The 13,475-nt window shown below is 34.8% G+C and overlaps 1 protein-coding gene across 3 annotated transcripts in view; it reads left to right on the top strand.

Moving 5' to 3' along the window:
• emp (epithelial membrane protein) overlaps window positions 1–11,811 on the top strand; it is a 101,304-nt gene extending 89,493 nt beyond the window's left edge. For all 3 annotated transcript variants that reach the window (XM_065226420.1, XM_065226419.1, XM_065226418.1), the window contains exons 4-8: window positions 5,946–6,119; window positions 6,190–6,382; window positions 6,442–6,817; window positions 6,878–6,999; window positions 10,648–11,811. In XM_065226420.1, the coding sequence (XP_065082492.1) occupies window positions 5,946–6,119; window positions 6,190–6,382; window positions 6,442–6,817; window positions 6,878–6,999; window positions 10,648–11,031 (1,249 nt within the window). In that variant the 3' untranslated portion in view covers window positions 11,032–11,811. The remainder of the gene's footprint in view (window positions 1–5,945; window positions 6,120–6,189; window positions 6,383–6,441; window positions 6,818–6,877; window positions 7,000–10,647) is intronic.
• The last annotated feature ends 1,664 nt before the right edge of the window (window positions 11,812–13,475 follow it).

Raw genomic sequence — 13,475 nt, 5'->3', positions numbered from 1 at the left:
TCTTAAAAAAACAGTTTTTTTGCTCTAGTTTTCTTATTTAGAATTTCTCAGCAAAGATGTCTTCAAATAACTTTTAGATCTTAAGAAGGCGCAAATTTTTGCTGCACAAAGTTTGTCAATATCTTTCGCCGATCAAGAGTTATTGACGTTTTTATACTAAAAATATGCACTTTTCAGTGTGTTCCTGGAAAAAATAGTTTTTTAGCAATAACTTTTTTATTTGAAATTTCTCATAAAAGTTATCTTCAAGAGAATTTTAAAACTCTTTAAGACAAATGTTTTATAGCTGAATTTGTTGCCTGTATCTCTTCTAATAAAAAAGATATACCCAAATATAGTAAAAAATATGAATAAATTCAAATTGATGTTAAACGAGTTTAAAAAATAACATACCTCCAATTTTGTCATATTATTGAAAATAACATACGCCCTTTCAAATACCGTAAAAAAACTTTTTTTTTTGTTTGCCCCAACCAGAGATATTAACATTTGAAAAGTGCATATTTTTAGTATAAAAACGTCAATAACTCTTGATCGGCGAAAGATATTGACAAGCTTTGTGGAACAAAAATTTGCGCCTTCTTAAGATCTAAAAGTTATTTGAAGACATCTTTGCTGAGAAATTCTAAATAAGGAAACTAGAGCAAAATAACTGTTTTTTTAAGAGCCACCCTAACTCAATTCAAGAAAATAGCTCTAAATCGGCCAATTTAAGAGATACAAAAAAGTTATTTTCAACAAAGTTGCTTGAAATTAGCTCAGCTATAGCTTTGCCCAAGAATGTATACCTCAATTTATTCAAACAAAAAAGTTAGATTTTTGATTTTAATGATAATAGGAACCACCCTAGAATTCATTGTCATAAAAATGAGGGCCTAACTATAAGGAACAACTTTGTAGAAGAGACTTTTAGTCTAAAGTTTCAATTTCAGGCTCAAAACATATCATTCCACCTAAATCTGCATTCTGGACCACTGTGCAACGTCACCATCCCCAATAAACCAAGACTTCCCCTAACCGACGGTTCTATTGGTTTGCGTGGGTGTGTCTTGAGTTGCTAGAAATCGTCGAGAGAAATAATTGTTTACAAAAGCTGTTAGGCCCTTTTTTCAGTGCTGTATATTTTTTTTCATATAAGTCCATGTACGTTCATTTCCAATATAGCAATATATATCCATTCAAAATGAGCAACTTGCACTTGACTCACCTTTATCGTGTGCCATTCGACCAACTGGCCTTTATTTACTTGCGCTAGCTTTTTTTTGTTTCTCATCCATTAGGTATTTTTCTATTTGTCCAATGAAAGCACTACATTTGGCATGCAGCCAATCCTCTACTGCTATAGTAGTCGAGTCAGACTGACCGAAATGTTTGCTTGTGTTGCATAATGGCTTACATTGGCTGTGGGAAATTTTGTTTTTCTTCTCATGCTCATTGTTTATGTCTGAGAACGAAGCAGGTATATCCCAGCCCCATCTACCCCATGGTTTCAAGTCATCAATTTCAAGTGCTTCTAATTGAGGTTGTGTTTTAATAGAGATTGTTTTTTAATTATTTTTGGACAATAATATTATTTGTCCACAGGTGAAATTACTATCTGGTGATGATGTCTTCCAAGGATCAGTTTATTTATTTATTTATTTATTTATTTATTTGTCGTCAATCAAGAGTAGACCGTTTTGATACAATGATAAATAGATTGTATGTCTTACTTCTAAACAATGTAATATTTAAAAAAAAGCTAGGCTAAACAGTATCTTGTTTACATTGTATTAGTTTTGCGTGTTCGTAATTAACGAATAGAATTGAAGTATTGCTTCAATTTGGCTTTTGTCATTGTTAAGTCAATAGTTTCGCTATGCTTATTATAAGAGTTGCCATCATTTGATTCAAAGGTCATAATTTAGCATAGCTTGTACGATAGTGGCTTGGAATAAAAATAAAATTTTGATAAAAGTGTTATTGAATCGATGCGATGCGAAACAATATCGTTACCAATTAGACCATTGCAAATTCGCGGCGCTCTTAAGGTTTGGATGCTGATGAGCATGCAGCGGGCTTCATATGATTGAAAAGGAATCTTGTCTAACCTAATTTACGAAGTGCAAACAATAAAAAAATCGTTCTTCGTGCGTGATTGAAAAGTTGACCAAACTACGCAACAATATTCCAATATCGATCTTACATAGGCAATGTTTAATGTTTTATTGTGTATGGGTCCTGAAAACTGTGTATAAAATCCGAGCATGTTGTTTGCTCTGTTGATGATTGTATTATTTTTACCAATGAATGTTAATATTGAAGCTAAGATAATATCTAAATCCCTAATTCCTTTCACACTTTTATACTTCTTGATTTCCAAAAGCGATTGGGTGTTTCGTTTCCTACTAAATCCTTTTGATTTTTTTTTACGTTTAATTGTTAAAAGTTTACGATAAACCAAATATAGAAAATTTGTATTTCCTTCTGGAATATCTCGATGTCTTCTTTGTTCTTAAAAAGAGCTTCATGTCATCGGCATCAATAAGAAATCTTATATTGTTAAGAAGGAAGGAAATGGTGTTGACAAATAATATAAACAGCAGAAGGCTTAGATGAGAGCCTTGGGGTACTACTAACGTAACTTGAATAGGATTTGATTTCTTCCCTTTGAATCGAACTATTTGCTAACGATTATTATTATTTTTAATTTTATTTTTGAGATTTTTAGCCGTAGGCTAGTTAATCTCGTAAGTTTTTGACGATTAGTTTTGAGCCATTTGAGATGCCCTGGCTCTATTCTCATTTTTTGCATTTTGAATAGTAGTATGGGTATGTCAATGCGATCAAATGCCTTGCTGAAGTCTGTATGTGCATTGAAATCAGTGAATAGTTGACGAATTCGAGTAAATTTGTATTTGTTGATCGTCTTTTGAAGAATCCATGTTTCATATACATGTTAGCTAATTTGTTTTTGACTTGATTAAATAGTTTTTCATTGATGATTGCTTCTAAAAGTTTCGGAATGCAATAAATAATGGCAATTCCACGGTAATTACTTATGTCAGGCTTTTTGCCACTTTTAAATATAGATACTTGATAGGAGCTTTTCCATGACCTGGGAAAGTTACCAGATTCCAGCGACATATTAAAAAGCCAAAACAATGAAGCTGTTATGCAAGCTGGGTCAACTAGTACATTTATTAATTTATATGTTTGTAAAAATCAACAGGTTCAATGCAACTCCCTGCTTTTTCTAACTAGCATCGCAGCTACCTTGAGCCTGTTGATGTTGAAAATAAAAAAGAAATAAATCAAGTAGGGGAATTTACGTATTCTCGTCAATCTAAGCAGCGTCTGCACTTCTACTAGCATTTTCTCAGCGTCACGCACATATATGATGTGTCTGTTTGTTTACATTCATCTGCTGCTTGCTTCTCTATCCATTCCAATGGACAGAATTTTTCAAAACGTTTTGAAAGCGTTTTTACAACGCTCCAAACTTCTCAGGTGAGTGTGACTATTGTCGGCAGCCTCTTTTTCTTCGGCAACCTTCCCATTAGAACTGCGTGTTAAACAGCTGTTCTATTATCGGCAACTTGAAATCAACCTCATTTTGTAGTGCGTATGCTTTATTTGAAGAAAAATGTAGTATTACTGGATTGCTCGATCGTTCAAATATAATCAGATTGAAGCTGAAAGGCTAAACAATCGTTTGAACACATTCAGGGAAGTGCGTTGATGGGAAAACATAGTGAAATTAACGTTTAAATTTTGGTTGCCGAAAACAGTCAATGGGTGCCGAAGCCAACATTTACCCTAGATCCATCCTGCCCAACCATACTCTAATTTTTAATTATCAACAACTGCGAAAGTGGACATAAAATACTTACGAAGTGGAGGTGCAAAATTTCAGTGAGGACATAATATTCAAAGAACAAATGAATGGGATGATAGTAAAATTCATATTTGAAAAATGTAGTAAAATTAGTTGAAATTCTTTTGATTTCAAATACCAACATATGCAAATATGACATTATTTACAACTAATCGTTCGTGAACTGAAAGTTCTTAATAGGACGACCATTTTACTCACTGATATTATTTTCTGAAGGAGGTGCTAGTAGCTCACTGCACTGCCCATGGGCAAAATGTGTGCTATTCGTTACTACAGCACATTCGTTCTCAATCATGCGCATCACTCTCGGATACTACATGTTTACCGAGCTCACGGAAGAATTGTAGTAACAATCAAAGAAGATGTATGAAAATCTGTCGTTCCTGCGGCAATTTTTTTCAAAAAGTAATTATTAGGAAATATAAATGGGCAATGTTCGGAGAAAACTCAAAAACTAAAATTTCATGCGTGAACTTATTAGCCTATGAGCATTGCCTTGTAAAATTCAACTGCAGAAAAATCACCGATGAGTTTCCAAGTTCAAAAATGCATTGCTTTATATTTTGGTGTTATTTATTGTTTTGCATCAATGGATGCAAAACTAACCCAACATATATAAGCATGCTATCAATTCACGTTTGAGGTTTTTATTAGTTTTAAGCTGAAATTATTGTTTGGTGTTGGTGTGAGTGTGAGTGTGTGAAAATGCAAGAGAATCTCAAGCGTGAGATTGGTTTGTCAAATTCGCATGTAAGTTTATTCTCTCAGGGAGACTCAATGAATGATATTTGAGAACGATTTTCCGAACACTGGCAGTGGGATAAATATTAATATCTATGTAAAAATGTCTAGTCATAATGCTTTTAAACAGAGCCTTCTGTAGCAAAATTACACTTTGGATCATTGGGGTTGCGTCCTGTGCCGATTTTTACGAATGACATTAAGAAGTGTTAAAGTGATAAATAATAACACAATGTCTGAAAGTCCGCTAATTGAAATAAGTTCCGGTAAAGATAAATCAGATATACATCGATATTATTTAAATGTACTTAAAAACTGGTTGTCATGCATTTCAGTATGTAGGGAGTTGTATCGGTTAGGTGAAAAGTACACTTTGTGCAGTTACCAATTGGTTTAAATGAGTTTTGTGAGTGCGTAAATTTATTTACCAATAATTATGATATTCTTAAGCATAAAACTATATCCTGCTTAAGGATTTAATTTATCCTCTGACGATAAAAGGTATTGACGATGACGTAAAACACCCTTCCTCTCAAATTTGGAAATAGGTTGTCCCATTTTTAAATTGCTTTCCGTATAGTGGTAGGGGTAAACAATAGCTACAATTTCCAAACCTACGACTGGATGCCTTCCTTCAAATAACCACTGAAGTGCGGTAAAAATCGGTAGAACTATTTCAAACACATCGTTGGTACTTGAGCGGTCGGCTTTCATCTCTTTATGCCAGTGGTGGCGGCGGTGGACACCCCTCACCATTCCTCTCCAAAGGGAGAGTTTGGTAAAGAGAGATGAAAAAACCAATTTGTACCTTCCTTAAAAAGTTGTCCTAGCTCGCTATTCTACTATCTATATGCAATTTTCACACTGCCGTACTCTAACGGAACTATCAACTCTAGACTTTCATCTACTCCATCTATCGTATAAAATTATCACTACAGTCTGTTATTTGAAATTAGCATCTTCAACTATGATCTAGTTGTTCTTCAGTGTGTTGAATGAGTTATAGAGCAACAAAGTTAAATATCAGACAAGAAGCCATTTTTCCTCAAATGTGAATAAGGCCACGTCCTGTGCAATGCAAATGAGCAGACTTTGTACCCAGAGGATATTGACTTATGTAGAAAACAAATTATGGAAAGGGAAAAACATTGCAAAAAAATGGAACAACCGATTAATAGGGATCAGTATTCACTATACAAAAGTGATATAACCATATATTTTTTATGTATAGTAGAAGGATCGAATTAGAACCCACAATCTTTTTCTCGGCAAACAGAAGTAGTTGTCACTAAACACCCAATCTAATCATGTATTTTATATATTACAGGCAAACATGGGAGAAAGTCAATATCGTTGAAAATCCCAACGGTACCATCAGTTATAACCAGAAGAGGGTATACATCTTCGATGAGGATCAATCTGAAGGTTCCGAGGACGATGTAGTTATAGTGCCAAACATTCCAATGCTTAGTGCTACATCGCAAAGTAAACATGCAGCCAGGTAAACTCAATGAACTATAAAAATAGCTAATAAATATTAAGACTTCTGGTAAATTTGCCTTTCTGTGTAGATTCTTGAGACTTGCAATGGCTAGTATTATGGATATTTTGAAAATTAAACCATTCGTTGAGGTTTCCGTGGGACAACTGTTGTGGGGCTACGAAGATCCTCTTCTAAAACTTGCTAAGGATGTAGTACCGAAGGAACAAAAACTACCGTACGAAGAATTTGGTCTTATGTACGGCAAAAATAGTACATCAAAGGTAATAAGCTGTTCCTAACTACAAAATTGGATGAAATCTATTTTTACGAATATTTGCAGGATAGGGTAACTATTTGGTCAGGCGTTGACGATATTACTCAGTACGGTATAATTGACAAGTACAACGGCAGGTCTCACCAGACCCACTGGTCAACTGAACAGTGCAATCGTCTAAATGGAACAGATGGATCCATCTTTCCACCACACATATCAAAAAATGCAACTTTACACGTATACGAAAAGGACCTTTGTCGTCTTCTACCGCTATCCTTTGAAAAAGAGGTAACCGTTAGAAACGGTGTGCAAGGATTCCGTTTCAGCCCAGCGGTTGATGTATTCGCATCGGTTGATATCAACAAGGACAACATGTGCTACTGTCCAGCAGGACCGCCATGTGCACCTAATGGCATGTTCAACGTTTCACTCTGCCAATACGGTAACTATCATTCAAGCACATTTATCTTTAAATTATTTCACAATCTTCTACTTCCTCTAGATTCACCAATTTTACTCAGTTTTCCCCACTTCTACCTGGCCGACCAGTCGTTGCGAACGGCAGTTGAAGGAATTTCACCACCTGAAAAAGAGAAACATCAACTGTTCATCGATGTACAGCCGGTAAGATATCATACACATTTGATTTGTATTGCCGAGATTGGCACCACTGACTGGCTCTGCATTTTATTTTTCTGGATAGTAAAAAACATGCCGAAATTCAGCTCACAAACGAAAATTTTGCTGAGATCTCAGCTAACAAACATAAATTTTGCTGAGATCTCAGTAAAAGTAAATACCGAGCTAATCGGCTGTATCGGTTTTTGCCGAGCTATGTGCCTTTGTTTTGCAGCATTTCAACAGACAAAAATAAAAATAAATTGTTTCCACTATACAGTCAACTAAGAAGCTACTACTATTATGGCTCAGTCAGTTCTGCGTGTTGATCAGATGGAAGTGACCCATAACTAAGGCGACGGTTCTCAAAAAACAGCAACTGAAAACTAAGATCGTTAAAGAATTTAAAAAAAAACCTTTAAATATGCGATTATAGCCAATTTAATGCCTTATTTGCATCGTACTACAGCCTTTGTCATATTTTATAATAGTTATCAACAAGAAAAATATCATCAATATATCCTTGTAACATGTTATAACCACCGACAAACCGACATGAAACTTAATTCTGACTTTTGTCCGAAAATCGTAAACGGCCGATTTAAATGTGCAGTGATCCGAACTGTCAAAACCATAGGATTTTTTGATCTAGATAAAAATAATTTGTCCAGAATAGATCAGACACGAACCAATTCATAACTTTTGCATGCGGGTTCATGACTTAGCTAAATATTTCCCGCGAACACGAAGCCAGATGTAAGTAGTGTGCTTTGGTGAGAAATTCTATTGTTTTTGCTATGGTCATTCATGTCGGTTTTTCGGTATTATAACTACAGTGTTATACCTACACACATAGTTCTTATAATCTCAGTGAAATACTTACCGAGATTCAGAATGGAAACAATAATTTAAAAATATCAAAATGTAGTTTTTATCCAATGTATTGCGGGTTGCTTTGGTTTTTAGACTTATGTGAACATATTTGATAGTTGAAAACATATGTTCACACGTCAAAGTACAAAGGGAATAGCAGGTAAACAAACCGAAATGAACCAATGTATGCTGAAAACGGTGTGAACATTTTGTGGTGTGACAAAATTATTCTGCTGGGAATCTAATTGGGGGCAAAATATGCAATATAATATTTTTAAGCCAACATTTTAAAACCCAAGTCGAAGCGCGTATTTGAATCATGACATATTTTTAACTTTGAAGTTATTTTGTACAATAGTTTAAAAGTTACAGCACCATTTTTATCGAATACATTTTCGCCGATCATATTACATCAGCCTATCTTGATTGCAGAATCCAAATATCAAGATTTCACCTAGAAATAATACGTTTGAAGTTTTATACCGGGATACTCTATATGACGTTTATTTCTGCTGTAGTGTGATAGGGGTACATATTATATATTCTCATGAATGGATTTTAAAATGTCTATTAGAGCTTGGACTTGATGATATCAAATAGTCTTGAGATGAATGAGCGTGTTTTTCTTATCCATCAAAATCCGGAAACATTGAAAATATGCAATACGTTCGAATCTTTTTATATCGGCAATATATTCGCCCTTATTCTCATTTTTGATCAAACCGTATTTCCCATACAAAACTAAAATGTTTTTTTTTTATGAAAAATACAGTTCGAACGAAAACGAGAATAAGGGCGAATGTTTAGTTTACAATATAATGCCGATATAAAAAGAGCCGAGCGTTTAATGTAACTTGATCAATCTTTTTAAAACATCTACATCATCCATACTGGAGGCAGTCAGCTTAGATTCCCTGTCTGGTCTTGGGTTTGATCGGTCTGAAAAATTTCCCGATTTCTCTAGGTATCATATTAAATACTCGCCATACGCATGCATAAATGGTACAGGCATAGAATACAACTATTTGCATAACAGTCCCATGTCATATGGAAATCCTGTTCGCTGGGACTGTAATGCGAATAGCAGCAGTGCCAACAATAGAGATGTTATTTTAACAAAAACTGTAGAGGCACTCGATGAACACATCAAGCTGAGAGTGGGCCTGAATTTTCCTAATTTTCAGATGAGATTTTAATGGAACCCTTATATCAACTGGGCATCATGTACATAACAGATACAAAAATATATCCTATAACCTGTGTCCTTAACCATTGCACAGTGGTCCAGAATGCAGATTTAGGTGGAATGATATGCTTTGAGCCTGAAATTGAAACTTTGGACTAAAAGTCTTTTCTACAAAGTTGTTCCTTATAGTTATGCCCTCATTTGTATGACAATGAATTTTAGGTTGGTTCGTATTATCATTAAAATCAAAAATCTAACTTATTTGTTTGAATAAATTAAGGTATACATTCCTGGGCAAAGCTATAGCTGAGCTGATTTCAAGCAACTTTGTAGAAAACAACTTTTTTGTATCTCTTAAATTGGCCGATTTAGAGCTATTTTCTTAAATTGAGTTAGGGTGGCTCTAAAAAACAGTTGTTTTGCTCTAGTTTTTTTATTTCGAATTTCTCAGCAAAGGTGTCTTGAAATAACTTTTAGATCTTAAGAAGGCGCAAATTTTTGCCGCACAAAGCTTGTCAATATCTTTCGCCGATCAAGAGTTATTGACGTTTTTACACGAAAATATGCACTTTTCACATGTTAATATCTCTGGTTGGGGCAAACAAAAAAAAAGTTTTTTTTTAAGGAATTTGAAAGGGCGTATGTTATTCTCAATAATATGAAAAAATTGGAGGTATGTTATTTTTTAAACTCGTATAAAATCAATTTGAATTAATTCATATTTTTTACTATATTCGGGTATATCTTTTTTATTAGAAGAGATACAGACAACACATTTTGCTATAAAACATTCGTCTTAAAGAGTTTTAAAAGTCTTTAGAAGATGACTTTCATGACTATTTTTTCTAGGATCACCCTAGGTCAACTCCGAAAAATTACACGACGGGTGTGACGTATGAAATGTCATGATTTTTCAGAACTCGGCTAGTAATAACCTCATTGAGTGTCAACGATCACTTTGGCCCTCCCGAGCATTTTCTGGTGTCCCCGGTAATACCCCAGTGCCCCCAAGGCCAATTCTCAACCTGAAGTAAAGCCCGCCGAACGACACATTAAATTTCATGATTTAACGTAACAGTTTTGCCCTTATTGAGAGCCCACGATCACATTGGGCCTTCCGCGCATGTTCTGGTGACCCGAGGAAGTGGACAATTCTCGACCAGATCTAAAACCCATAGTGCTGCATATCGAATTTCATGATTCTTTGCAGAACTCGGCCAGTAATGGCCATATTAAGAGTCCACAATCACTCTGGCCTTCCCGGGCATGTTCCGGAATTGGCAATTTTCCCGGCACCGGGATATTTCTGGGGACACTGAAACATGCCTGGGAGGGTCAATGTGACTGTGGACTGCAATAAGACCATTACTGGTTGAGCTCTGCACAATCATTGAGTTTTATATAGCACACGACGGCTTTTGGTTCTTCCTACGAAGGGTAGTACAAACATCCAATCACTACAGACTCTTTGTTCACAAATTACGACACACAAGGAGAAGTGGGAAGATGTGCGAGCGGATTTCAATACAAAATATAGATACTTAACCTCCTATGTAATTCTAACAAAAAAATCTTTTTATTTTTTCTCTTTTTAGGAAATGGGAACAGCACTTCGGGCAAGAGCGCGTATCCAGATCAACCTTGCTGTTAGTCAGGTGGTAGATATCAAACAGGTTGCAAATTTCCCAGATATCGTCTTCCCCATATTGTGGTTCGAAGAGGGCATCGATTCTCTTCCTGATCAAATACTCGAACTGATGAAAGTGGCTACCACCGTCCCAGCGAAAGCTAAATTTGTGCTTACAATTGCACTATTTGCTATTGGAGGTTTCCTGTTAGTGATTGCTGTATTTTGCCTCGTACGCAAATCACATCGACAAAGCACGCTTCACTTAGAGGGATCTAACTATTTAGCGACAGCATCAATAGATCAAGCCAAAAAGAAAGCGAAACTGGAAAATGGAAACCACACAAACTAAACTGTTTTTACCTTATTTGTGATGTGGGTATGATTCTTAGGTGTCCGTGTAGACAGTACGTAGAAATATTTATTTTAACGAAACAAGGCATGGTTTTCGGGAACGCATTGCTTGATAAGTTTGCTCAATTTAGACAACTTAGAACAACCCTTCATTAATGTATTGAGTCTCCTAATGATGCTTCCAATGTATGTATGTACAAAATATTTGCTGAATACTGATTAAACATAATTCGAAGGTGATGCCATATCTTAATGGCAAGAACTTTATGTGATTATTGAAACAATTAGAGCCTAAACAATCGGAAAAAAATCTGCCCTCTTTAAGGATATGACGTCAAAATTAAATAAAATTTTTGAACCAACGAATATAAATGTATTGTTAAGCGTTTTTCTTAAAGAAATGTTACTACCTTGCTAGAATCTATAAGACGTTCGGCATATATACATTTATACCGTGGAATTGCTATAACACTGAGCAGTACAGACCAAATAGTTAAAAAAAAAATGAATTTTTGACGATTATTATGAAACTTTACATAATTGTTTGTTATGTGAAATCATTCATATTTTTGCTAAGATCCAAAATAGTGTTAAAAATTTAAATTACAAGAAATTAACTTGTTCAATATATTTGATTTTCTTTTAATAAGGCTAATTAAAAATACAAAATTTTGAAATGTTGAAAACTTAAAAATTTACAATAAAATTTGACCAATAACAATAACTTTTAGTTAGTACAATTCCTAGAAAGATGTTATTTTTCTTTACAGCTTTGTCGAATGTATATTTTGAGAAAAATTGCAAGATTGAAAATGACCGAATATTAGCACAAATATGAATGATCACCCATAACAAACAATTATGTAAAGTTTCATGCAAATCGGAGAAGGTCGAGTCTGGTCGATTTATCATTTGGTATGGATCTGATCACTATCTCTATTCTGTAGATTTAAAAAAACGACATTGCATTTCTAAGTGATGATTCTGAAACCCTATTTTCTATAGTAGAGAGGAACATTCAACCAGACGTTGCTCATAATTATTATGTTATGTTCTTACGCGAAATGTTCCCTCGGGTAGTATTGATTTGTATGAATAAAATTGGATTTCAGTGCGCATGGCTTAGAAAAGTAATGTCCATTTGTATCAATGTTTATCGTTAACGTCAGCATTAACGTGTTCAATGGGAATTTGTATTGAAGACGTTAACCAACGTTAACGTCATTAACAACCCTGATGATAAAACATGAATTTGAATTCACTAAGGGATTGTCCACAAACTGTGTAGACACTTTAGAGAGAGTGGCTTTGCTACTGATTATTACGTACACAAGGAGGCGCAAAGGTTTTAAAATCACTTTAAAATGATGTATGGCTAATGGACAGCCCCAAAAAATTATAAATTGAAAAATTAAAAATCCTTTACCCACGTGTATTTTAGTCTGAATTACAGAGCAACGTTGTAGAGGGTAGTGACCATTTATAAATACACAAAACTCTAATACTTATAACCGACATGCCGAGTAGTACGTTGACTGGGGTACTAATTGAAGGAGTACAATGTATGGAATGTCTGTACAAGGTATAAGGTATAAGGTATGTCTTTCTTATTTTCGACCTAATACCCCGTTCACATTACAGCCTATATTACGTAATATAGGCTGTCTTGCAATGAGCACTCACACATACGATTTCCAGTGAAAACTAGATGTATGAGTGCTCATTGCAAGACACCCTATATAACGTTATATAAGCCATAGTCTGTACGGGGTATAACACATTGGACTCATTTGATTCGTATTATGTAACATTTAATTTGAAAGCAATCCACAGAATACAAACCAAATCTGGTGTACTCGACAATGGTGTAACAAAGAAAGTATACATTAACAATGGAAGACCCGAAGAACCCATTTTTTTCAATTTGTATCATTTTTTGTGAATAAATTGGTTTGATGACTGGGGAAAACATTGGGAAAATTGGTTGGACACCCCCGAGTAACTGAATAAACACGAGTTCCATCTTTTTTCTTCGGGGCTACCACTGTTAAAGAAGTTGCTACACGTTGTTACTATTTTATGTATGGCACGCAGATTTGCATGATAATTGTTCAGTAATGTGCTTTAAATTATGAACTAAATTTAGTATTTCTCTGAGAAACATAACATAAACAATAGATGAAAAAGCATTTTCATTGTTATTGCTGGCCAAACATATCTAAACATACAATTATTGAACACCTTCAATGTATCGCTGCTAGTAGGCTGTGGCGTTTTGATGCCTATGAAAATTTAAAAAAGTCAAAATAAACAATTTTGCACTTCTTGAGAACCATCTAAATGCAGTCACCTTTTCATTTCTCGATATTGACCATCGAGATAGACATACAGAACGGCAATTTATTAGCTTACTGGTACGATCCTACAGGCATTTCGGGTTCA

The sequence above is a fragment of the Ochlerotatus camptorhynchus genome, unplaced genomic scaffold (assembly GCF_037179485.1).
Source record: "Ochlerotatus camptorhynchus isolate MF236.1 unplaced genomic scaffold, CSIRO-AGI_Acam_v1.1 ptg000250l, whole genome shotgun sequence".
Classification (NCBI taxonomy): domain Eukaryota; kingdom Metazoa; phylum Arthropoda; class Insecta; order Diptera; family Culicidae; genus Ochlerotatus; species Ochlerotatus camptorhynchus.
The sequence above is the reverse complement of the archived record's forward strand: the minus strand, read 5'-3'. Positions and strand labels throughout refer to the sequence as shown.